Genomic DNA, 27,755 nt, shown 5'->3' on the forward strand with positions numbered 1-27,755 from the left:
TTTTTTTTTAAGTCAAGGTTTTTTTTAGTTTGACAAACACAAATATTTGTTCTGTGGTCAACACATATACGTGAGCCTTCAATTATGCCTCCTTGTAGTCCTTGCCTCCCTCAGCTCCAGTCCCTGGCAACCACGCGTATGTTTAGTCTCTATAGTTTTGCTTTCCTGCAAAGTATCATATAAATAAAATCTTGCAGTATGTAGCTTTTTAAGTCTGGTTTCTTTTACTTAGCTTAAGACATTTAAGATTCACCCATGTTAAAAAAAAAAAAAAAAAAAGATTTACCCATGTTGTTGCCTGAATCCGTAGCTTATTGCTTTTTATGATTTAGTAGCATTCCAAAGTTTAGATGTACCAGTTTGTTTATACCTGTACCAGTTGAAGGACACGTGGGTTTTTCCAGTTTCAGACATTTAGGAATAAAACCACTAGAAATATTTGTGTTGCTGTTTATGTAAAGATAGTTTTTCTCTTGGATAAATACCAAGGAAATGGATATGTGTGTGTGTGTGTGTGTGTGTGTGTGTATAAAAGCATATATGTATGCATATATATATATGCATACATATATGCTTGTGTGTGTTTAACTTTATAAGTATATATTTAACTTTATATATTTTAGTAAGTATATATGTATATATATAAACATATATTTAACTTTATATATATTTAGTAAGTATATATTTAACTTCATAAGAAACTTCTAAGTGGTCTTCAAACTGCTTTAAAAAATGACTTCTATTTTGCATTTCCAGCAGTAGTATATTAGGATTTCAGTTATTTTGTATCCTTGTCACCACTTGGTTTTGTCATTTTTTAAAACTCCATTCCAATGGGTATGTAGTGGTGTCTCATTGTGGTTATAATTTGCATTACCCTAATAATTAATCATGTTGAGCATCTTTTCATATATTTATTATTTATATTTCTTTTTTGGTGAAGACTCCATTTTTTAAATTTGTTTGAGTTATGATCATTGTTATTTGTATATTCAAGAAATAAATCCCTTTTCACATATATAGTTTGTAAATATTTTCCCCCAATATGTTGCCTGTGTTTTCATTTTATTAACAGCGCCTTTCAAAGAGACATCTTAAATTTCAATGAAGTACAGTTTATCAGTTTTTTTCTTCTATGATTTGACTTTTCAGTACTAAGAAATCTTTGCATACATCAATGTCACAAAATTTTATCCTACTTATATTCTAGACATTTTATAGTTTTTGCCTTTAGATCTATTATCCATTTTAATTTAATTTTTGTGGATAGTGTGAAATACAAGTCCAAGGTTCATTGTTTTGTAGTGGATGTGCATTATTCCAATATCATTTGTGACTGTGTTTCACGATTGAATTTCCTTGACACCTTTAGCAAAAATCAATTGACCATATTGTGGAAGTCTATTTCTTTCTTTAAAAAAAAGGGGATCCCTGGGTGGCGCAGCGGTTTGGCGCCTGCCTTTGGCCCGGGGCGCGATCCTGGAGACCCGGGATCGAATCCCACGTCAGGCTCCCGGTGCATGGAGCCTGCTTCTCCCTCTGCCTGTGTCTCTGCCTCTCTCTCTCTCTGTGTGTGTGACTATCATAAATAAATGAAAAAAAAAATTAAAAAAAAAAGATTTTATTTATTCATGAGAGACAGAGAGAGAGAGACAGAGACATAGGCAGAGGGAGAGGCAGGCTCGCCATGGGGAGCCGGATGTGGGACTCAATCCCAGGACCCTGGGATTACCACCTGAGCCAAAGGCAGATGCTCAACCACTGAGCCACCCAAGTGCTACCCCTGTGAGTCTATTTCAAAACTTTGTTCTGTTCCATTGATCTGGGTGTTTTTTTACCAATATTATGTTGTCTTGATTCCTATACCTATATAGTAACTCTGGAAATCATGTAGTAGGAGTCTTCCAACTTTGCTTTTCTTTTTAAAATTGTTTTGGCTATTCTTAATTCTTTGCTTTTCCATTCATATTTTTTAATTGGCTTGTGATTCACCAGAAATCTTGCTGGGGTACGCCTGGGTGGCTTAGTCAGTTAAGCATCTGCTTTTGGCTCAGGTCCTAATCCTAGGGTCCTGGGATTGAATCCTACATCAGGCTCTCTGCTCTGCAGGGAGCTTGCTTCTTCCTGTGCCTCTCTTTCACTCTGTCTCTCATGAATAAATAAATAAAATTTTTTAAAAAAAGAAATCATGCTGGGATTTTGATTGGGATTACATTATATCTATAACATCAATTGTAAGAAAATAGACATCTTAACAGTATGGACATTTCTAGTCAATTGACATGGTGTATCTTTCCATTTATTTAGGTATTTGTAGATTTCTCACATTATTTTTTGACAGTTTTCAGCATATTACGTATTTCACTTATATTCATCCCTAAATATTTTGTGGGTTTTTTGGTACTAATTATAAAAATGCTACTGCTTTTAATTTCAACTTCTAGTTGTTCATTTCAGTACATAAAAATATAATTGATTTTGGTGTATTGACTTTCATCCTGTATCCTTTCTGAAGTTACTTATTAGTGTAAGTTTTTCTATAGATTGTTTGGATTTTGTAGAAAATTGTCCTCTGCACTTACAGATAATTTTACTTCTTCCTTCCTAATCTAAATGCCTTTTTAAACAGCTAAAAAATGATTTGCTAATATCTTCTTAAGGATTTTTGTACTTATAGGGACGCCTGGGTGGCTCAGCCCTTGAGCATCTGCCTTTGGCTCAGGATGTGATCCTGGAGTCCCAGGATCGAGTCCCACATCGGGCTACCTGTGTGGACCCTGCTTCTCCCTCTGCCTGTGTCTCTGCATCTCTTTCTCTCTGTATCTCTCATGAATAAATAAAATCTAAAAAAAAAAAAGGGGGGGGGATTTTCATACTTAATGGGCTAGTGGACATTGGTCTGCAGTTTTCTCATGGTTTCTTTGGCTTTGGGATCTTGGTAATGCTGATCTCATATAAATTTCTGCTTTTATTTTTTCAGGAAGAGTTTATGTAAAATTAGTATTATTCCTTTCTGATATGTTTAGTTGTAGATAAAGTTTTCCTGTTTCTTTACATGGTTTGTGTTTTTTAAATTAAATCTTGCACATTTTAAATGTTATGTTTTGAATTTCTGAGTTTTGTGATATTCCTTTAAAGAAATGTTGAGTTTACTTTTTGACAATCTGTTAAATAATTTTTGGATCATATTGGTCTTTTTGATGCTTGTTTTTAGGCTTTTTAAAAATTATAATTCTAATATATCCTCTACACAAGGACCAATTTAGCTCTCCTACTAAGACATGACACTTATGGGATTTCTATCAAATTCCCCATGTGTACACCAATCTCTCTGCAGTCTGTTTAGTCAGAACATGAACATTGCCCAGCCTCATAAAACCTTCCTGTGATTTTTACATTCCCCAGTAGTAGTTTTTCCTCTGATAGTTTTTCTTTGCTGGCCTATCAGAGGTTTATCCTACGCATGTACAGTTTAGTATTCAGCACATACCCTCTGTACAGAGTTCTGGGATTCTTTCTCTATATAAACTTACTCCGTTAAGGTAACATGTCCTGCAAATGTCCCACAGTCTCTGTTTTCTCACCCAGTAAGACTGATGTATTCTGCTTTGGGCTTCCCCTTTTTGCCATGTGCTTTCAAAAGTGCTTCCAGGAAGAAAACCATGTATCATAGAATTAACCCCACACACACACACACTTGGGTTAGAATTATAATGATGTACTACAATGCATGCTTTCTAATGTTTCATATATTTTATCCAGTTTCATGTGTAGAATTGGCTATTCCATAATGGTCTGAAGGGGAAGTCATGGCTAATTTTAAAAGTAAAATAAAAATAATCCTAGTCTAAGAAAATAACTCAAAAAAATAAGAAAATAACTCCTAAAGCAAAGGAAACTGAATTGTTTTATTTGAAAATAAAACAATTTTCACATACATAATAAAAACAAAAATGAAGTATATCAGACAAAATGAATTTAAGTCAAATAGCATTGAATGAGATAAATGAGAAATTTTATAGTGAAAAAGTTTACAATTCACAATGAAGACTCTTCTTTAATCATTATACAACCCTCCCCCAAAGAAAAAAATGATTTTGTCATGTAACAGCTTCAGGAAATGTAAGAAGAAATACATAGAAGTGCAACAATAAATAAATTACTTGTACCTCTCTCTCATTCACAATAAGTCAGGCCAACTCACTATAAAGTAGGGATATAGAGAACCTAACTATTTACATTTAATAAGTCAGATGTAAGTGATATATATCAAAATCTGTGTACTATAAACAGAGAATGAAATGAGTGTGTCCATACAATATTTATTTTTACAGTAGCCACAAACAAAAATGTCAGTAAATTTCTCTTAACAGGAAAGATACAGGTTGCATACTTTGGCAACAAAACTTGAAACTAATAACAAAAAAAGAAACAACCCCCAGTGAAAACCTATTATAAAATATGAAAACTCTTTATTCTTGTACTAAAAGGAACTCTAAAATTGCATAATTTTTAGAAAAAAGTGATAAAGTATGTTGATCAGAACCTATTGATTTTGACTAAAACAATAATCTTAGAAGTTCTTAGCCTAATACTCTTAAAATACTACATGAAAAGGAGTAAAGATATGTGAATTAGGTATGTATCTTAAGTGATAAAGAATACAACAGCAAAATAAATCTAAAGAACATAAAAAAGGAAGGAGTTAAAAGTAAAAGCCCATGTGAATTAGTAAGAAAACATAAATGACAACTAATGCAGAAGGAACTGTTTCTTTTGGGGGGAAATACATGATAAACATCTTAACATAGTTTAAAATAACAGAAAAATACAAACTATATGTGCATAAATTAAAAATAGATTACTAAAGTACAAATTTGTCAAAAGGTATGTATTTCCAGTTGTAAAGTGAAGAAATCATGGGAATACAGTGTATAGCATGGTGATTAATAATACTATATTGTGTATTTGAAAATAGCTAGAGAGTAGATCCTAAAAGTTCTTAACACAAGAAAAAAAATTCTGTAGCTGGTGATATTAATTGGATTTTTGTGGGGATTATTTGGCAATATGTGCAAGTATTGAGTCATTATATTGTATACCCAAAACTAATATAATGTTATGTCGGCTATACCTCAATAAAAAAATAACTTTTAAATTGCAAAAATAATTTTAAAAAATATACATTCAAGTATAGCCAGAAATGTTCTGGGATAAAAGAGTTATTATTAGCCCACCCACTGAAAAATGTATTATAGATACCATAATTATAACAGTTTAGAATTGGCACATAATTAGATATATTGGTAAAATAAAATAGAGTATCTGAAATAGACCCTCAATACATTGGGGAATTTAAAATATGATAAAAGCAGAATTTCAATTCAGTGGGAAAGCAATGGATTACTCAGTAAAACCATTTGGTAAACCATGAAATTAAATCTCTAGTTTTGCACTGTAACAAATGCCAGATGCATCAGTGATATAAACAAAACTGGAATAAAATTATTATTTTTATATTCTAAGGTGGAAAGTACAAAAACCGATAAACCATGAAGAAAAAGCTTGGTAAATTTGACAACATTACAATAAAATTTCTTCCTGGGAAGAGAAACCTCCCTGTAGTCTGTGAAAGATGGAAAAAGTTAATAGGTCACTAAAATTTCCTTGGATCCTGGTAGCTTTTGTTCCCAGGATTATATATTCTTTGAATAGTGATTCTCAAACTTGTACTTGCACCGAATCACCCCGAGGGTTTGTTCAAATACAAATTACTGGGCCCTGTACAGAATTCCTGATTTAGTAGGTATAGGGTGGGTAAAATTTAAGAATTGCAATCTGAACAAATTCCCAGATAATGCTACTGCTACTAGTCTGGGACCATACTTTAAAAACCACTGTTTTACCATGTTCCTAAAGCCTTTCATTTTCCCCTGAGATCAGAGATCCACTAATATTGCTCTTTGTAATCGAGTTCTAAATCAAACTAAGATGTCAAGGAAAACATGAAGTAAGCAGTTCACTTTTTCCCATTATATAGTTAGAAGCATAAAGACCTATATGAGGGTCATCTATGTAGTATCATACAGAATAACAATGGAAGAATTCTAAATGCCCTAAAAGAAAAGAATGGCTAAATCATGATATATCCACTCACTAGAATAGTATGCAACCATAAAAAATGATAAGGTATTTCTATAAATGTGGTATGGAATGATCTCCATTTTATTTTATTTTTTAAGATTTATTTATTAATTTAAGAGAGAACACCAGCAAATCTTGGGGAAGGGTCAGAGGGGAAAGGAGAGAGTTTCAAGCAGACTTATCCCATGACCCTGAGATCACAACCTGAGCTAAAACCAAGAGTCAGACACTTAACTGACTGTGACATGCAGACACCCTGATCTCCATTTTCATAATCATTGTTAAATTAAAAAATACATGGTACAGTATGTTCCCATTTATGTTTTTAAAAGGTGCATGTATGCATTAAAATGACTACGTTAAGAAAGAACATTGCCCTTAGGAAGGTATATTTAGAGGTAGAGGATCCGGGATAGGAAGGGAAATGTCTTCTCATTGCATGTCCTGCTATAAGTTAAAATTCTTTTTCACCCTTTGAAAAAAAAAAAAAAAGTAACAGAACAATAGCTCTACATACTTTTCATTTAATTCATAGGAAATAAAAGAATTAGGAAGTGAGAAAGATGGCCAGAGAAGAGGTCATAGTAAGAAAACAATGGTTCAGACTCTGAGAGTGCAGATTTGTAGCTTCTCAGCAGCCAGCACTCAGCCAGTCCCCGGCTAGCTACTGTGGAAAGGAAATGAGTGTTGTTGATGGAAATAAATTTAAAGTATTTTACGTGATGTTTTTGTGCTTCATATTTGAGTTGGTTTATGAGCAGATTAATTTATGAACATATTATATACCATGATGTCCTCAGTAAGCTAGACTTCACTGAGTTTCTCTTCTCCGTTAGACCAATATACAATTCTAGACCTCATAAGTCTTTCTAAAACCGGCTGACCAAAAGTGGCAATTAATTTTTCTTTGTAAGTTCTTAGTTCTTTATAGTTTCCTTAATGAGTTTTCTTGGGAAGAAGCACTCTAAATCTTGGTAGGATACTTTATCTGTAATCACCACTGTATTGTAACTGAGGTGCTCATGAAATAGCACATCATGATTCATCAGAATAAGTCCTTCAGAAAGCCCCGTTCTTCTACTCTGAGAAACGCAGTTATCACACATTTGACAGCAATAGTAGATATTGTGCATCTTGAGTCTTGAAAGTTAGTCATTAATGTGAAGAGGTGATTTTTTAATATAAATCTGAATTAGATCTCCTTTAGGAATTAAAGAGAATTCTAGAGGAGTATAAAAATGTTGGAGTAACGCTGAGCTAGGAGTTAAATTATCGTGTAAATCTGTAGTCTCTTTTTCATTGCGGCATGCTCAATCTGTGCCATTTGCCTCTGTGGAGGCATCTGTAACTTGCAGGGGCCAGCTCTGCCTGTTTGGATCCATGATATATGTATTGGGGGTGAGCAAAGAAGTCACCGATCTCTGACACATGCAGGAGCTTTCCCATAAGTGCATCTAGTGCATATCTTCCACAGACCACTGAAATAAAACTGCTTTTAGATGGTTAAGGCATATTTTTAGATGATATATTTGGTAGTACTTTTAGAAATTAAAAAAGTCATAAGTGCATATTTGCCATTATCATCAAACTGTGTTTATTTTAAAACATTGAGTTGCAATCTTCTGTGCATAAGGAAACATTTTCCTTAATGTATATTTGTCCTTCTTTAAAAAAAATTTACACATATATAGTTGGCTGTAAAGTTGTCTGGGCACTAAACTTTAGCTATTAGCTACGGAGCTAGGGATAAAATGAAGCAGCCAACCCCTCTTTAACCCTCTTTTGTTTCCCTGTTACTTCTATTACTAGGGAAAGGTTAACTTGTGGTGATTGATTTGGGCTTTTGAATTCCTCACCAAAACCACACACCCAAAGTAATACCTGTGGTGGTGCTAACTGTCTTTTGCCCTCCCTGGCTCCTTCAGGTTTTCCTTGTCCCTCTCTGTCTCACCCTGCACCCTGGTAAGTCATCTGAGCCCCATGCAGATACATTCAGCTCATCATTTATATGCATTAATGGGTAGGAATAGGGCATTTATAATTCTAAACGGTAGATAATCCAAAAACATTACATGGCTTTGGAATGTACTTAGTAATGTTTTAAATTGTTTTACCTTACTAGTTATACTTTGCTAATGTTGCCATTAGTTTGCGTTCCTTGAACATACCAAGGTTGATTGGGGGACTTACTACGGAGGCGGCAAAGAAACATGTAAAGTGACTATGGGAACTCAGATTGAGAGAACTTTTATTGAATTAGAATTTTACTTTGGATAATTTTCATGTTAATGATTGGAAGTTATCAGTATATCGTCCAGTCTAGGGCATAGCACAGTAACTGCCATATAGTTGAAATTCAAGAAAACATTTGTCTTTAATGTTTTTCATAGCAATCATACTTAGGATCAGATCAGAGCTAGCCTAAACCAAGAGAGGAAGTCAGTGAAGGGTGTCCATTTCCCTCAACCCAACCATCCCACTTCCAGCTTAGTGAAGGTGAGTATTGCCAAGTCATGAACATTTTCCTAATATGGTGCTGGCTTATAGACTGTTCCATCAGTGGAGCTACACAGATTAGCTGCTCAGTAGCAGAGACTTAATCCAGGAATCCCTCAAGAAGGAAGATACACTATTCCTTTGAAATGCAGGGAGGTACTTGGAAATAGGCACAGAGAGGCTCTGTATTCCTTTCAGTAGAATATAGCTTTCCACAGCAGTATTAGCATCTAAAATAAAATGAACAATAATAGAGAGCATAACTTACCAACTTAAGGTCCATGGTTCTACAAAACTCCTGATGTAGTTTGCACATGAGTAGGTGTGGTATGTGTAGGTGTGTGTATATTTTAAGACAAGAGGGTTCTTAAACTTAATTCTAAAAGGGATCCACAACTCCTCTATATAGAGAATTGAATTAAGTTTCACTATTTTATACTTTTCATAAACTGTTGCAAAGAGGGAGAGGAGACTACATGTCCATTGTCACTGCATCTCAAACCTGTCCCTATTTGAACTTAAGAACTACTGGAGAACTGAATTTTGTGAATTCCCATAACCACAGCTAGTTCCAGACTGTATTCAAAGACTGAATATGTAAATGGACAGTGGCCAGACAGTATAGAATAATAGAACTCTGACCCACATAAGAAGCCCAGGAATCCAAACCATAACTTCTTTGACAAAATCAGCCCAGAACAGTCAGAACTTGGTCAGTGACTGCCACCTTTCCTGTTTTTGCCTGCTTCCAGCTCGGAACTAGCCAGGGAAAGCCAAATACATATGATCCCCCAATCAGTTACATATGATGCTCCTTCTTTAGTGATCCTACGGCCATACTTAAAACCTTCAGTCAGGCATACCTTTCCTTTTTTCACTACAGACTTATCTCACTCCCGTTTTTGATTCTTTGCCAAACACAGGTGATGGTAGCTGATTCCCTTGCTAAAGCAAGCCGAATAGATAACCTCTGTTTATTTTTATTTGGATGGTCTTCCTTTATTTCAGCTGTGCATTGAGATGTGAAAGGTTCTAGGAAAATTCCCTTATACTGAAAGCTCTCTTCCATCAGGACATCATAGAGCTGGTAGTAATGCCACTGAGTGAACATCTCTTAGAGTTTAGCTCTTTATTTTTCCAGAAATAACATTTATTTATTCATTCATTCATTTTTATTATTGAAGTATAATATATGTTATATTAGTTTCATGTATACAACATATTGATTCCACAATTCTATACATTAGTCAGTGCTCACCAAAATAAGAGTAGTCACCCATCTGTCACCATACAGTTTTATTGCAATATTACTGACTATATTCCCTGTGCTGTACTTTTCTTGTCCATGGTTTATTTTCTACCCGGAAGTTACCTTGCAAACCCCTTTGTCTACTTTGCCTATCCCTCCACCAACTTTTTCTCTGTCAACCACCAGTCTATTTGTTTTATTTTTTAAATCCCACATGTAAGTGAAATCATACTGTACTTGACTTCACTGAGCATAATATTCTCTGGGTCCATTCACATTATCACAAATGGCAAGATCTCATTCTTTTTCATGGCTGAGTAATAATATTCTGTTGTATATATGTACCGCATCTTCTATATCCATTCATCTGTTGGTGGACATTTGGGCTACTTCCATATCTTGGCTACTATAAATAATTCTGCGGTAAATACAAGGGTGCATATATATTTTTGAATTAGTGTTTTTATTTTCTGTGGGTTAATACCCAGTAGTGGAATTACTAGATCATGTGGTATCTCTCATTTTTTGAGACACCTCCATACTATTTCCCACAAGGAGCACACCAACTTACATTCCCACCAACAGTGCACAAGGGTTTCCCTTTTCTCCACGTCCTCACTAACAATTATTATTTTTTATCTTTTCGATCGTAGCCATTTTGGCAGGTGTGATGGGATATCTCTCTGTAGTTTTGATTCTCCTTTCTCTGACTAGTGATGTTAGGCATCTTTTAATGTGTCTGTTGGCCATCTACATGTCTTCTTTGGAAAAATGTCTATTCAGGTCTCGGTTCATTTTTAAATTGGATTATTTGTTTTTTTAGTGTTGAGTTTTATGAGTTCTTTATCAAACCCTTATGGGATACATACATCATTTGCAAGTATCTACTCCTGTTGCTTTTTCATTTTGGTGATGGTTTCCTTTGCTGTAGAAACACTTTTCATTTTGATGTCCCAATTGTTTATTTTCCCTTGCCTAAAGAGACATATCCGTTGATGTGTTGCTGTGGCTAATGTCCAAAAGATAACCGTCTATGTTTTCTTTTAGAAATTTTATGGTTTTAGGTCTCACATTTAAATTTTTAATCCATTTTTAATTTATTTTTGTGTATGGTATAAGAAAGTGGTCTGGCTTCATTCTTTTGCATGTGGCCATCCAGTTTTCCCAGCACCATTTATTGAAAAGACTTTTGCCCGTTGTAAATTCTTTTTATCCTTCCTGTTGTTAATGTCGTGTATCACATTGATTGGTTTGTGAATATGGAACCACCCTTGAATCCCTGGAATAAATCCCATTTGATTGTAGTGAGTGATTCTTGCAATAGATTATTGAATTCATTTTGCTTATATTTTGTTGAGATTATTGCATCCATGTTCATCAAAAATTGACTTATAGAAGTGTCTTTATCTGGTTTCGATATCAGGGTAATGCTTGCCTTGTAAAATGAACTTGGAAGCATTCCTTCCCCTTCAATTTATTGGAATAGTTTAGGAAGAAGAGGTATTAACTCTTTCTCAAATGTTTGGTAGAATTTACCTGAGAAGCCATCTGGTCCTGTACTTTTGTTTGTTGGGGGGTTTTTTGATTATCAGTTCAGTTTCATTACTAGTTATTAGTCTGTTCAATTTTTCTCATTCTTCCTCATTCAGTTTTAGAAGATTGTATGTTTCTAGGAATTTATCCATTTCTTCTAGGTTATCCAATTTATTGGCATGCAATCTTTTATAATATTCTCTTAAAATTCTTTATATTGCTGTAGTGTCAGTTATTTTTCCTCTGTCATTTCTGATTTTATTTATTTATGAGTCCTCTGTCTTTTTTTATTGATGAATCTGGCTAAAAGTTTATCAATTTTATCTTTTCAGAGTACCAACTCTTGGTTTCATTGATCTTTTCTATTTTTTGTCTCTATTTCATTTATTTTCACCCTAATCTTCATTATGTCCTTCCTTCTACTAGCTTTGGTCTTTGTTTTTGTTTATGTCTGTTTGTCTTCTCATTTCTTTAGGTGTAAGGTTAGGTTATTCATTTGAGTTTTTTTTTCTTAAGGTAAGCCTGCACCACCATAAACTTCCCTCTTAGATCTGCTTTTGCTACATCCCAAAGATTTTGGACCATTGTGTTTTCATTTCATTTTTGTTTTTTGTTTTTTTTTAAAGATTTTATTTATTTGAGAGAGAGCGCACGCGCATAAATGGAGGGCAATGGCAGAGGGAGAAGCAAACTCCCCACTAAGCAGGGAGCACAACACTAGGCTCAATCCCAAGATCCTGAGATCATGACCTGAGCTGAAGGCAGATGCTTAATGGACTGAGCCACCCAGGCACCTTTTTATCTTACATACATGTTATATTCTAGATCTGAGCAAGGTGATAGTGCAGAACCTTAGAGTGAGAACAGCTCACAGGTGAAGCAGAATAAATAAACACCAAAGAGTTGACCATTCAGCCAAGCTCTCTGTATTATACAGGTTCTGCATGGGAAATGCAAGAATACCCGTTTGGGTCCTGGTGGCTTTGGGATTCTGATTTGAGGTCCCACACTCAGGGCTAAGCCATTTCCCTCTTAGGCTATATCTCTTTGCACTAAGCTAATCAGCCATGTCCTGTCATGTCCCACTTTCTTACCTCATTAGAACCAATCACAAATGGCATGGGAAGGCCATTAGCTCAGGACTAAACATGAAGGGCCTCAAATTTAGTGTTTACTCTGCCTTCAAATGAGATTATATCTATCCATCATAATAAATTTATATTTTAAAAACATTGACTTGTAAATGTTAACGTTTAAAATGTCACAATTTTTATAGCCTTGTTTTGGCATTTCTTCATCTTATAATATACACTGGGAGTTAAAAAAAAAAAAAAAAATCAAAGTGGCCTAGCTTCTCTCAACCTTTGGAAGGTCTCCTTCTCTTCCACATCCATGTCTGTCTTTTTTATTGGATAATACTTTTATAGTGTTTGTGTTTTTTTTAAATAAAAGTTTAGAAGTTAATAGAGATAGAATGTGAAGAGGTATTTGGCTTTTTGTGTTTTCTGTCTCAGCCAATAGATGTTTAGTGGTTGTTGGTCCAACAACTAGACATGTTGAGTAAGCCGATTTGAAAACCCACACTCAGGACCAAGCTGTGGAGATGTGGAGAGAAATCAGAATTACCTATATGGTGATTCTCTTATTGTGGCCCCCCAATCAGTAGCATCAGTAACTCCAGGAACTAGTTCAGAATGCAAATTATCAGGCCCCACCTGAATCTCAAAATCATAATCCAAAAACTTTCAATATGGGTTTAACAGTGTGTGTTTTAATAAACCCTTCAGGCTACCCTACTACATGCTAAAGTTTGAGATCACTACTCTAATTAGAAGGGTCATTCAATAGTTTAACCCTTTTTCTTCTCCTGGAGTAACAATTTACTTGAATGTATGGTAGATTTTAGGAGCCCTAATAGCTGGCACCTTAAAATGGACAGGAAACAGGAATCTGTGACCTAGGCTTGTGCTTCTCAAACTTTAATATACACACAGATCCCCTGGAAATCTTACTAAAATGAAGATTCTGGTTTCAGTAAGATTGTGTTAGGGGTGTAGGAGTCTGCATTTCTAACAAGCTCCCAGGAGATGATGCTGGTCTTAGATCATACTTTGAGTAGCAGAGTCTTAGTAGAAACAGGTTCCAGCTGAGGAACATCTGAGGTATGAACAAGCAGGGAGCCAGAGATCAGGAAATGTAGGGAGAGGTCCAAGAAGCCTTAGGAGGCCTTGATCAATTCTTCCATAGGTGTGATCACTTACTATTTAATGTGTGTTCAGGGATCTCTACAGAAATGAGAACCTTAGGGAAACATCTATTTAGCAGCTAGAAAACCTGTGAGAGATCAAGGATGTAGGGTCAAGAAATGCCTGGAGAGTAGGATTCATGTTAATTTAATAAACACTTGTTAATCCCCTACTTCATGTGTAATACCAGATAACCCCAAGGAGCTTGTGATCTGCTAGAGAAGGGAGAGAAGCCAAACCAAACTATCAGTAACTAACCCTTCAGCTGGAATTTGCTTATCAGTGGAAAATGTAATTAGAAAGCAGTGACACCAGTAGATAGTGGAACCTCCAAACATCTGCCCTAAGTGAAATACCTGTCCTAGCCTCTGAGCAGCCAGCCCAGGTGAGGATGACTTAAGGTTCAGGAAGAAGAAAAGGAAGACAGAGCCAGTAAAACCAATCTCAGAGGCTGCTTACAGCTATAGGTAAGCGATAAGTGGTCAAAAGGAATCAAGCACCACTGCTGCCTTTTAGGAATGGGTTCAGTCTTATTTTCTTGATTACATATTACCGGCCTACAGATTCAAGGTTTTACCTCTATCCTGAATCGCATGGATCCTGATATTTTTCACCGTAGTGTTATGCCTCATGTCACTTCTTCCAACAATGTGTGTAAATGCATTAGATTTATGCAGAGGAATTTGAAAAACGTTACTCACAGAGGTTAAGATCCAAAATGGTCTAGGACAATTTTTTAAAAAAGTAAAGTCACACAAGTTTTGTATCTTAACGAGTTTCAGATTAGGGAGGATAGGAGCAATTATTTTTAGCAATTCTCTATACTCTTTTAGAAGACCGATTTGATCATAATTCCCTTTCCTAAGGTAAAATGACAAAACAAAGCCTCTTTACAGACTTTCTAGAAGTAAAAATCGTCTGTAATATGAATAAAGACTGTGTTCACAGAGCCTAAAATTAATTTTCCTTGACATAACCATCAACTGTCCATTAATTCTTCATGTTGTTATTTATAGGGTAGTGGCTTCCAAGTAATTTTCTCAAGGAAATGTCCAATAGCAACTCACTACTAGTGGAGCCCAAGTAAATGATAGGATAGAAAAATCAGTTCTCAGCAACTTTTACTCCCATAGTCCTCTTGAGGCAGGGCTAAGATTTCGACCTGCATACTGGTTGAAATGTACAATAGGATTCTCAAAGAGCACATCCTGTTCATACAACTAAATCTATATTAAAGGAACACCATATTTAACTAGCTTTATTTGAATTTGCTGATATATCGCATATCCTAAAATTACTAGTCCTTGAAATACCATACTTCTAAACCTAATAGCAGGTATACATTTAAAAGAGAGATGTATGAGTATGAGTATGTGTATGTGTATTTGTGCTCAAGTGAGAGAGAGAGAGAGAGAGAGAGAGAATATTCAAAGGTTACACACAGCCTCTAAACATATGATGGTCATCTTCTAATGCATAGCATTCTTATGAAAAACATAGATGCACAAGCTCTGTTTTCCATTCAAACTATTTTTGCAAAGAGTGTATTACAGTTCTGACAAAACAGCTTCAAACTTTCACGAAAGAGAATAAATTACAGTAGGAATGGGTGGTAATTATTAGGAACTTATTTTTGGAATAAGAAACCTTCCTTAATAAAGGGCTGTGTACTGCCCTCTAAAAGAAATAATTTTCTCAGTCAAAAACATATTTTTAACAGTTAGTGTACATATCCTGTGGGGGTTAAATTAAGTTTGAACATGTGTTCCCAGAAAGCCAAATTCAAGCTGGGTTCAAACCATGGATTACAAGGAGCACGTAGAAAGTAAATTTGAGTTCTATAAAGATAATAATTAATTCAAAGTTTCAGTTCCTTCTATTTTTTTAAGTAGAGTTTAATGGGCTTGAAGTATTCGGATCTTTCTGTAACACATGTAGATCCCAAGCATTTGTAAGAGGACTAAACTGAAACAGTACTAGGTAAAGAAAAAAATTAGTAAATAGGCTAAGCATCTTCCAGTAATGTATTCTGCAGGGTTGGTAGAAGAAGAATGTGAAAATGGAAAAATGCTTTATTTTGGCTTCCATCTTTTGTGGCTCTGTTCTCCAAAGAAGTAAGAATTAAAGATTAGAATGCCTTGTGACCCTAATTATAATTAATAACTGCAATATTTGGTTCTGATTTTAAGACTATATTAACAGAGTTGATATAAAGGAAAACTCAGGGTAAATTAATGTAAAAAGAACTGAGTACAAAGGAACTCAATATAAGAAGAGCCTCAACTTCATCAAGGAGATACCAACCATGGAGATGACAGTTTGGTTTGCTGTTGTTTTCCTCTGATACTAATACAGAATTTGTATTCTGTGCTTATTCTCTACCCTGCATGGGTTATTTAAAAATTAATTGTAAGGTTTGAAAAGTACAAATGAACAGAAAGCAAAGAAGCAAAATTAATACCATTAAACAAAAATCTCCTGTGTTGCAGTATGCTTACCCAGTGCTATCATCTTGTGATCACAGGTTGCTTAAGATGCCCTTATAATGTTTGTTAAATTAAATTGAATATACCTTTTTTATTTTACTTGTTCTTATAAGCTGGCTATGCCTATATCTTATTAACAGGTCATTAAAGGAAAAGGAAAAGGAAATGAAGATACAATATATAAGTTTCTTCCTACATGTATAACCTACTACAGTCATGTTGGATGAAGCCTATGTTTAGTTAAACCTCAAATTGGTCATTTTCATAAACCACTAAAAAATGGATTTCTCTTGGTGTTTCCATGGGTCATTCACCAAGCAATAATACCATCAGGAGTTACTGATCCCCTGGGGATAGCAGCTTAATTACACAGAAATTTTAAATTGAGAATAGTGTTATAAGTGCAGATATAGAAACAGTCCTGTCTTCGGGTGGTTTATTATTAAATTTAATACCTCAGACGATCTTTTTTGTTTGTGTAGATTTTAATTACTAAGTAGGTCTGGAAAAATATGAATTATTGTATTATCACAAGTGATAAAATGTGTACAGTTATGAGCATTCCAATCTGCAGGTGTAACATACATAAAGCAAGATTAATAGTATCAAGCAATTAAACTGAAGCTATCTTTAAGGGGAAAAGAAAGCCTTAATGCTACCCTTAAGTGTAAGTTAAACTCGCGTTAAATATTTTTAACTGCAATAAAAGCATGTTAATTTTAGGAGTGACTTCTTTATAAGACCTCATTTCTTCGAGTAAGTTTTCCTTTCTAAGAATACAAAAGCTTACTGAAATAATTTCTGTTGGTAACTCATTCCATAAAGAACGGAATTTTTCCTTGGCTTTTAAGCTCAATGAAGAAAGCCCAAAATAGCACAGGAAATTTTGTGTGCGGTGAATATATGTATGAACTAAATCTAGTAGGGATTAAAATGATTAAATTATTGATAAGGTCATTGTGGTCCCAAAGCTTTCCATTAGTCATATAGTACTACTTAAATATTTTGAGAATTTGGCTTTAATTTTCCTATAATTGCATATAAAATAGAGGAAACAGTGTTTTGCTTTAATTTTATATCCTTGCATGTATAACTTACTAACAGTCTTATATAAAAGGAACATGCCAGGCATCTAATAATAAAATTTTTTCCTTATGTGTTTCTGGGTTTTTTTTCCCCACTTCCTGAATTATTTTTATGCTCCCTCTAACAAGATCACTGCCTATATTTTCAATTTAGCTACACCTTTGCCTCTCAGTAGCATGACAGGTGGCTTTACAGTGAGTTTATCAAGACCTTGGTAAACACATAGAGCACTTAGCAAAGTGTACAGAGTTCTTTACAGAGAACTTTCTGGATCTTTCTTTGTCTCTCTGACTCTCTCTCTCTCTTTCTCTCTCTCTCTCTCTCTCACACACACACACACACACACACACACACACAGAAGATTTGGTCCTTGCCCTGGAATTATTTAGCAGTGTACTTGGCAAGGTGAAACTTCAAAAATAAAGCAATGTGAAACATTTATAAAGCACCACATCACAGATTACACATTAAATATAAAAGTACTGAAGACTTACCTTCTGTGTAGTTTGATGATATGTTTTATTCAATGTAGATTGCTAGATATTTGCAGTTCTCCCTCCTGACAGTGCTGCAGTGGAGATTGCTGCATGTATGTATCTGTGGGGTCATTTTCCAAGCTAAGCTAAAATAACCCTGAACAGCAGGAAAGTTGCATGAGAAGTTTGAGTAGTAACTGGGCATTTTGTTCTAGAAATAGGAGTAATATATATCATTTCTTTAAGAGGGGAGAAGGGCTGTGTTTTCTTTTCCTTTTTTTTTTTTTTTTTGTTCTTGAAGCACCATCTGTGATGAAACCAAAGCTGTGATTGTCCATAAGAAAATGAGAGAACTTTGAGCTTTAAGCAAGAGGCAAAAAGATAGTATTGTATTTTCTGTGGTGAATATTAACCTTCATCAGTTTTTTTTTCTTTTTTTTTTTGCTAAATGATTGTCTATTTTAGCATGATAGGTACCAACTTTTTTTAAAAGTCATTTGACTTTTAATGGGAGGTAGCAGGAAAAACAGAAAATTCTTCCCCACACATAAGAAGGCTAACCAAAAGTAATGTCTTTTAGGAAACAGTTACATAAATGCGCTTATTCAAATAGGGAGAATATTAAAATAACTTTCGTGAATGAAAGGAGTGAGTTCAAGGCACAATACAATTTTGTAGGGCAGCCTGGGTGGCTCAGCGGTTTAGCGCCGCCTTCAGCCCAGGGTATGATCCTGGAGACCCAGGATCGAGTCCCACGTCGGGCTCCCTGCATGGAGCCTGCTTCTCCCTCTGCCTGTGTCTCTGCTTCTCTCTGTGTGTCTCTCTCATGAATAAATAAATAAAATCTTTAAAAATATACAATTTTGTTGGTGTGATTCTTTTTTTTAAAAAATTATTTTGATTATAGTTGACACACAATGTTACATTAGGTTCAGATTATGCTATGCTCACCTCAAGTGTGTAGCTATCATTTTGTAGATGTGATTCTTGAATTTTGTACTGGCATCCAGATTTGAATCAGGAAGGATCAGTTAAATGTCAGAATTCTATTTTGAAACTGCCAAAATTTGCCTGTTAAACTAAGATGAATTCTTATTTTATTTTTCAGTTTTATTGAAGTATAATCAACAATAAAATTGTGAGATATTTAAAGTGTACATTGTAATGATTTGATATATGTGTACATTGTAAAAGGATTCCTCCCATCTCGTTAACACACCCATCACTTCACACATTTTGTTCTTTTTCTTTTTTCTTTTTTTTTTTTTTTAAGATTTATTTATTCATGAGAGACACAGAGAGAGAGTGGCAGAGACACAGGCAGAGGGAGATGCAGGCTTCATGCAGGGAGCCCGACATGGGACTCGATCCTGGGTCTCCAAGATCATGCCCTGGCCAAAGGTGGTGCTAAACCGCTGAGCCACTGGGACTGTCCCACTTCACACATTTCATTTATTCATTCATTCATTCATTCATTCATGGTGAGAATAGTTTAGTTCTCTTGGCAAATTTTGATTATATAATACAGTGTTATCAACTACAATTAGCATGTTATAGTTTAGACCTTTATCAGTTTTTACACCGATGAATTTTTCTTCCAGTTGTATCAGTTGAATAACTGTAAATGATCACATTCTGTTTTAGTCATTTAGTAATGCAGATACAACTACCAGCCTAAAGATCCTTTAAACAGATCCCTAAAATGGCTTAATCCAGGTACTTTTTTGATTTGCCCATTCTCTGGTTCCCCTGATACTCCTTGCAAGACCAGTTAATTCTTTGTCATTAAGAGCTTCCTATGTAACTTAGAGATATTATTGTACTTCTTTAAATAGTAAATATTGGCATTTGTAATTTGAAAGAATTAAACTTGTGGAGAAATAATGTTTTTCCCTAAGCCACATACAGGCAGCACGAAACCAGAAAAATAGTTTGTTTTAGTCATCTCTTATATTAGCGGTAGAGTAAGAATTGGGAGATAGATAAAAATTACAAATGATACTGTAACATTTTTTAGAAAGATGTTACTTAGGCATTAAATCTTCTTCTGAAAAAGCAAGTAATTTAAGGTGTAATTGAAAATACAATTTAATTCTGTTGATTAATTTGATAATATGAATGAAAGAACTTCAGTATTTGTATGGTTCCTAATAACTGTGATACATTTGTATGATTATACACCATATTGTCACAGCTTTGATTCCTCCTTAAATATAATACTCCCTGAAGAAAGTATTTGAATTTAGGGTGGTGGTGAGGGATTGGTGCTCACTTTAACCCCACAGATGGTTAAATTTGGTTTCTAATTTTGCAAAGAGGTAATCTCTTAACTAGTTTTTAAAGAATTTCCTCTCTTCTGTACTATTTGATATACTAGAAATTTGGAATTTTTGATTCTTTGTTATGTGCCAGGGCCACATAGAATTTCTAGCTGAAATTCCTGGAGAAAGATTTGTGTAAGGAAATTATAGCCATGTTAAATAGAATTAGAAGTAAATGGTAAAAAATAGATATCAAAGTGAATTGTTTTAATATTTTTATAAAAATATGAATAGCTTAGTGTTTATTGAAAATTTGAAGTATAGCTGTTTATGACATATAATTACATACAGACCTTTTCTTTAGTATTCTGTTAAGCTGCCTATATGTACTTATAGCTTAGATATCCATTTTCCTGGCCATAGAAGTGACACTGTTTTTTAAAAATAGCCCTAAGAAGATATCCTCACTGATAAGGTTTATCTATTCTAAAGTTTAAAATATCACTATTTGTTTCATTTGAGATAATTGTCTACACTTGACAAAAAAATACATATCTACTATTTTTCCCCACATTTAATTTTCAAATGGATATTTTAAAATAAGAGTGAGATATGAATGCAGTTTTCTATTCAGTTATAGTTAATTTGTTGTACAGTTATTTTCAAAAGTCCAGTTAACAACAACAAAAACAGTAGTGATCATAAAATTTTGGAAAATTCTGTTTTTTAATTGCTAACCTTACCTATGAGGCAACTGTCAGACCATTGTGCATTCATTTTCCTCTTCGCCTTTTGAGCTTTGGGATTTGTATTAAATATGAAAGATTTTTACCCTTTTCAAATATCATCCTAGTGTTTTTTATATATAGGAATAAATTTTGATGATTGTGGCCCAGTTATAAAATTACAAAATTCATTTGAAAACTTAAAACTTGGATTTTACTGTATTATATATTTGATATATAATATTTGTTCAGTGTGATCAGTTAAAAATTATAATTTTTTCACAAATATAGGAGAAAATGATTCCTCTTTACATTGTTCTCAAAAGTACTGTTCTCTGAATTTTGGTTTTGTTTCTTTCCAGACGGTGGGTCCGGCTACTGTTTGGACGAGAGTTCCCCCTGCAGGATCTTCTGGTGGTCTGGGATGCCTTGTTCGCAGATGGCCTCAGCCTGAGTTTAGTTGATTATATCTTCATAGCCATGTTACTCTACATTCGAGATGCTTGTAAGTGTTAATGACCTTGCCTACATTCATGTTGGCAGTCCTGATTTTTTTTAATGTGTTTTATCTTTTAAATATACTTTACCTTTTATTCTGAATTCCCGTACCTACATTTTTATAGTAGGTAATATATTGAGGTTTCAAAGGAACATACTAAATATTTTTTTTTGTTAGTTAACTGTGTACATGTTGGGAAATGTGGGTGATTTTATCCTGAGAGAATTGGAATATTCTTCAGAGCCATTTTTTTAAAGACTTTATTCCTGCTTTAATTCATTACACACATTTGTGAAATGCACGTATAAAAAGCTAGTATTTCAGATATGTTTAGAGCTCCACCTTCTGACAGGTAGAGAGTATTCAAAGATATTTATCAGGAGACTGGAGCTATTTTTATAGTATCAACAACTTGCCAATAAAAAAATAAATATTACATTTAAAGATATTTTAACTTATCCTCAGTTATATTTTAGCCAAATGTATTTCTCAGTAGATTGCCAAATGGTAGACATATTCCTATCTCATGAGATCTACCTTAGGATGCTTGCCATAGCTGGAAAGCCAGTGCCTATCTGTTTGGAGTAGTCTGATAATCTTCAGCTTGAAGGAAATATCAGAGCATGTTTTAAATTTTGAAATACCTCAAATTGTTTTCCTTCTGAGAAAAATAATCACTGTTCACAAAACAAGATTTGTAAGCCAAAATATAATTAGAAAGATTGCACAACGTGATGATTAAATAGGAAATTTAAAAAAAAAAAACTCTTAGGAGTAGGACTTTGTCAGAAGAACATAAATTCTTGGGATCATTCATAATCTTGACTTTTACATTACTATGTGGTTCTCTTTATTTGTTCACTGAATACCAGTTGTGCCAGATGCTCTTGTTATGCCTCTGGTGACACTAATAATATTCTTTAAAATTTTAGATTATACTTTTTTAATTCCCCCCAAAATTACTTGAATGACTAAATGACAGGAGCGCCACATTTTATCCAAAACTTGTGTTTTTTTTCTGTGCCTCGAAGGTCAAATAGTTTAGGTTTTGACAGACTAAGTGAAAAGTTCCTTCTTTCTAAGTCAGAGCTAATCAAATAAGAACATGGAAATTATAAAAGCTAACATCTGGAAAGTGGAGAAAGATGTTTGGGTAGATTTGATGGATACTGGATTTTAGAATATTCGATACTAATCTCTCGTAGTAGGAATTTTAAAATGTAAATAATAAAAAAAACAACAGGAATAAGTAGCCTCTTTTATTAAAAAATTGTTTAGGATAATATTTTCACAAAATTTTCTAAGGCAAACAACTGTTGAAGTATTTTCTGATTTTCTATAGTCTTAAACAATTAAATATTTGCTCTTAACTTTGGTGTGTCACAACTATATATATTTTTTAAATTTAGTCATCCTGTCTCCAATGCTAAGATCTATTTTTTAAAATTAATTTTATAAAACAAGAAAATTTTGGCAGCTAAAGCCCTTACACATTTTCAGTCCATCTATTGATGTTATGAAACATATGGGCACATGTGGAAAAATACAGGGATAGTGAAGTTGTTTATTCATTTCAATATTTAGACCAGTTTATTTTAATTTGCTTGGTTGAACCCATAACAGTGAATGAGATCTCCTAAAAATAGGATGACTATTAAATATTTAAGGGTCATTGCCCCTATGCTCAAGAAGTTTTCAACTAGTAGGAAAGACGGACATAATTAATTTTAAGTTAACTTACCCAGTCTTGTGATTGAGGTGGAGATAGGTAATATGAAAGTTTAAAGAAGAGGCATTGAATTCCCCTCTTGGCCAGCTGTGAATGATGTAGATGTCCTTAAGTTAAATAAGGGGATCTACATTCCAGGCAGAAGGAACAGAATGAACAGAAGCTTGGAAGTGAGAAACTGTTTCAATGGGGGATTTGTGTGTGTGTGTGTGTGTGTGTGTGTGTGTGTGTGTGTGTGTGCTTCTACAAGCCATTTGGTATTAAAGTACAGAGGGAGACTGACAGGTTATGAGACCAAAGAAAGTAAACAGGGATAGGATCTTGATAAAAGTCTTTATCTTACAAATAATAGGAAGCTCTTGAAGGGTTTAAAGCAAAAGTACAGTCAGTATTAGATCATTCTGGTGGCACTCTGGAAAATGGATTAAAGGAGACAAGAGTAGAGCAAGGAAATTGGATAAAAGTTTATGACAGTAGTCCTGGGAAAAAATTGTAGATTAGAGAAATCTTCAAAACTAAAGTCAGCATTCGTTGGTGACTAAGTATGATGGGTGAGAGAGAACAGGAAGTCTAAAACAATCCCCAGCTTGGAGAGTTGAGTGACTAGGTAATATGTGTAACTTGATAGGAAATAGGATTAGCAGGTTTTAGGAATGGAAATTATTAAGTTTTGGCCCTACTGAACTTGAGATCTATGAGAAATCATAACCTGAAGATTTGTAAAATAAAAGTGTCAGAATCAAGGCTACAGACTCAATTTTGCAAATGGTTAATAGGTATGTATTAATTAAAACCATAAAAGTGGATGTGACCTCCTCTAAGAATAGGGTGACCATATATCCTGATCTACTTGGAACAGTCTGGGTTTACACCTGTTTGTCAAGAATAGTAATTATTAGTACTGTCCTCTTTCACTCAAAGGCATCCTATTAAGATCATAAGAATTACATGGTCAGCCTACTTAAGAAGGGTGCCTATAGAAAGAGAAGATGGGCAAAGGTGGAACTCTGCATTTAACCTCAGTGTTTATGGCACAAGAGAAAGAAGGGCTTGTGTTGTAACTTCACAAAACTGTTATCTGAGCCAAGGGAGGTCATGGGGGTTGGGAATGCTATAATAAGGTCATGATATAATTAAGTAAGGTGGGAAATGTCCATTCGGAATTAGTTCTGTTGAGGGACAGACATCAGGTACTTTTGCCAGAATGGTTTATTGGAGTGGTAAAACAGAGGCTGGATTGTGATGAGTTGAAGAGTGACTGGACAGTTAAGTATAATAGCTTTCCCTACAGTTTTGTTGTTGTTTCTTTTGTATTCTGTATGCATTACAATTTCAATTAAGTCAAATGAAAGGGAAAGAATGTGGAGATAGCATGGGTAGAGTAATCTTTAAAGAAAGCAGAGCAGAGGAGAAGAAAGATATATCTAGGGATTAGTGCAAGGGCAAGGGAGGTTGGATGATTGTCTTTAGAATGAGATCAGGGCTCACTGGCGGTGAGAGAGAACTGATTGAGGGTTTACTTATCAATCAATCTTAAGTTGGTCCCTCAAGGATCAATACTAGTTTTTCTCCCCTGTTCCATTGATGAGATCTCTGCAAAGATAAATTATCCTGTTTACTTAAAGTTTTTGTTTATTGTTGTTCAAACTTATCCTCTACCCCCCAACAAGAGACCAGATTTGTCTTGGTTTCCCTGCCATATCCCAGCATCCAGAACAGGGGCCAGTACATAGTAATCTTGAAAAATATTTTTTGAGTGAAATAATTGAAAAAACAAAGGCTTAGAGACAATGGAATGAGGTCACAAGTCCTGTGGAAGATTGGGGAACAGGAATAAAAACTGGTGCTGATCCTGGAAGAAGGTTCTGGGCAGGTTTCAGAAGTAGACCAGTTTATAGGTGGGGAAGATGGGAAGTGGAGGAATTCCATGTCTGAGAAAGGAGGAAGCAAGGTTGTGTGCAGTGAGTGAGGTATGATGAGGTTTTAAGGAAATATCTGGGAAGTATGGGAGAGATGGTTGACCATGGACTCTAGGACAAGCTGGTCTAGCTGTTGAAGATCCTATTCTGAAGAGACAAACAGTGGACAATAGCAATAGGCCCTAAGGTTATGATTTTCTGAGCCATACTCCCCAATCTAGGCAAGGTGCAAAAGAGGCAGATCATGAATGATCTAGGCTCCAGGTGAGGCCCACATCCCGATGATTAGGCAGAACTGAAAGGAAGCAGGATGGAGGGTGTTGAATGCATTTTAAGAGGAAAGTTTGGGATGTGTGGGGAGGGAAGCATGCCAGGAAAAGAGCAAGGGGAAATCAGATGAGATTTGAGGGAGGATATGCAATTTAAAAGCAACAGAGTTGTGGTCAAACAATAAGACATGGAGCAGTTCTGGGTATGCCCAGGACAGTAGAAGTCAGTTAAGGGGAAAGTAAGTCATTGAAGAGATCAAGAGATTGTGAGGAAGCTGGGATTTTTGTTTGGTCCTTTATGGATACTTCACAAGGAATCATGGTAGGAAAAGAGGTAGAAAGAGGTACAGTGAGCCTGGCAATGAAAGCCTCAAATGCAGAAGAGTGACCAAGAAAACAGCTTTTATTTAGTCAATCATTTATTCAAAGAATCAGAGATTCAGTCAGTGTTTATTGAGTGCCTACTATTTGCCAGCCATCGTGGTGGGTAGGTGACAGTGATGAAGGAGCCCAATGGAGGTACAAATGCAATGCATGAACTTTTGAGGAAGAGAGAGTTTTACGGTAAGATAGGAAGCAGTAGTTTGGAAAGAGAATCAGGGAACAAGGTAGCAGCCCCACACACATACACCTTACTGTGGTTGCAGTAGCAGTAGGGGAGGTTGTAGGGGCAGCAGTAACCCCCATAAGGAAAGGCATTTTTCCTCAGAGAAAAAGATGGAGACGGAGAGGAATAGCAGGAGGAGGACATAGAATAGGATTGGGTAGGGGCCACCTGGGTGGCTCAGTGGTTGAGTGTCTGCCTTCAGCCCAGGGCATGATCCCGGAGTCCCAGGATCAAGTCCCACGTCAGGCTCCCTGCATGGAGCCTGCTTCTCCCTCTGCCTGTGTCTCTCTGCCTGTGTGTGTGTGTGTGTGTGTGTGTGTGTGTGTGTGTGTCTTTCATGAATAAATAAATAATTTTTTTAAAGGAGTGGGTAGAATGCATAGGAGGACAGTACTAGTAAATGAGCTTACATTTTAGGTCATGGTCAAAGGCAAGAGGAAGGTGAACAATTTGCCAGCCTCAGTGTTCCAAATGGAACTTTGGTATCAAGATTTTATTCCATCTCAGTGGATTCGGAATCATGATTCCCTTCCTGGGACGTCTGGATTGGTGATGTTTAGTTATACCTAGTAGTTTCAAGCCCATTCATTCAAAAAATTCCTAGCTGAATATACCATTGTATGAGGCTCTGGGTATTACATGTATTCTCTTGGAGCCGTAGGTAATACATTTATAGCTCAAAGAATGGTGCACTTGGGGAAACTCCAAGAACCTTCCTCCAGTGACAGCAGCCTCCTAGGGGTTCAGTGTAGGGCTTCACCAGGGCCTCAGTTCATCCTGATAGTATACAAAATATCGTGTACATGTGCATTTCCTTAGGTCAAGGGTATGTAATTTACTTCCTCTTCTCAAAAGAATATATAACCTGAAAAATGGTTAACTGCACCTAGTCTAAAATCCTGATTTTACAGGCACTGATAATGAGGACTGAAGATACACTGAAGTCCTAACCCTAGTGCTTCAGACTATGACCTTTTTGGAAATAGGTTATTACAGATAGAATTAGTCAAGATGAGTCATATTGGAGTAGGGATGGCCCCTAATACAATATGACTGGTGCCCTTATATGAAGAAACAAATTTGGACACAGATAGCACCGAGGGAAGCTGATGTAAAGACACACAGGGAGAATAATGCCATATGAAGACAGAGGTACAGAGTGGAATGATGCATCTACAAGCCAAGGAACACCAAGGATTCTTAACGGTCACCACAAGCTAGGAGAATGCATAAAACAGATTCTCTTTCAAAGCCTATGACGGAATGAGCCCTGCCAACACTAGAAACTAGAAGAGACAAGGAAGTGTTCTTCCTGCAGGTTTGAGAGGGAGCATGACCCTGTTAACACCTTGATTTTTAGACTTTATTCTCTAGAACAGTTCGACAATAAATTTCTCTTGTTTTAAACTATCTGGTTTTACGTACTTTGTTACAGCAGCTCTGGGAAACTAATACAGTGCCCTTGGCATTTAAATAATTTAACAGTTGGTCTGTAGGGTTGGATCCTAGTGCCCCTCCTTTGTTCTTGTTCTGCCCTTTTCACTACTGTTGGCATCTCATACTTAATTTTTAACAAAAGTATTCTTCTAATTTTCTTTATATACCTCGAACAAAACTTCTATTCACTTTAAAAGTAATCTAGTCAGGCAAGTATAGTATTCAACCACTTAGTAGATTTCTTATAAACATCAAGTTCTATATGACGCTTCAGAGATTGAGCCCAACCTCCATGTTTAGAAGTTAGGAAGCCAGATTAAGGCCAAAGGGACTAGCGACAGGTGGGTTAGTTCTCACATTGCCTTTTCCGTTTCTCAAGCCCTACCTTACTTTTATTAAGTAAAAGTAAATTTTCACATTGGGAAAAACAAAAATATGAACATTATCTATACAGATTTTAACATTTAATCATTGAAATCATGGTCAAATGGCTGTTCTTTGAATGAAACTTTTGCTTTACTAAAATTATGTTTAAATAGAATTACTCAAACATTTTAATCAAACCATAACATGTTTGTTTTCTTATGTGTTAT

The 27,755-nt window shown here is 35.2% G+C and overlaps 1 protein-coding gene and 1 long non-coding RNA gene across 22 annotated transcripts in view; one reads left to right on the forward strand and one right to left on the reverse strand.

Moving 5' to 3' along the window:
* The window catches only part of LOC112661025 (uncharacterized), a 121,374-nt gene extending 102,606 nt beyond the window's left edge, over positions 1 to 18,768 (reverse strand). For 2 of the 3 annotated variants that reach the window (XR_003137377.3, XR_004808670.2), the window contains exons 1-2: positions 18,668 to 18,768; positions 17,735 to 17,873 (exon numbers count right to left, since the gene is read on the reverse strand). This is a non-coding gene — a long non-coding RNA (uncharacterized LOC112661025). The remainder of the gene's footprint in view (positions 1 to 17,734; positions 17,874 to 18,667) is intronic. The other variant, XR_003137378.3, reaches the window with a different exon arrangement.
* The window catches only part of TBC1D5 (TBC1 domain family member 5), a 544,381-nt gene that overhangs the window by 383,278 nt on the left and 133,348 nt on the right, over positions 1 to 27,755 (forward strand). For all 19 annotated transcript variants that reach the window (XM_049100069.1, XM_049100071.1, XM_049100072.1 and 16 more), the window contains one exon: positions 21,065 to 21,207. In XM_049100069.1, coding sequence (XP_048956026.1) covers positions 21,065 to 21,207 — 143 coding nt within the window. The remainder of the gene's footprint in view (positions 1 to 21,064; positions 21,208 to 27,755) is intronic.

The sequence above is a fragment of the Canis lupus genome, chromosome 23, assembly GCF_003254725.2.
Source record: "Canis lupus dingo isolate Sandy chromosome 23, ASM325472v2, whole genome shotgun sequence".
NCBI classification, from domain to species: domain Eukaryota; kingdom Metazoa; phylum Chordata; class Mammalia; order Carnivora; family Canidae; genus Canis; species Canis lupus.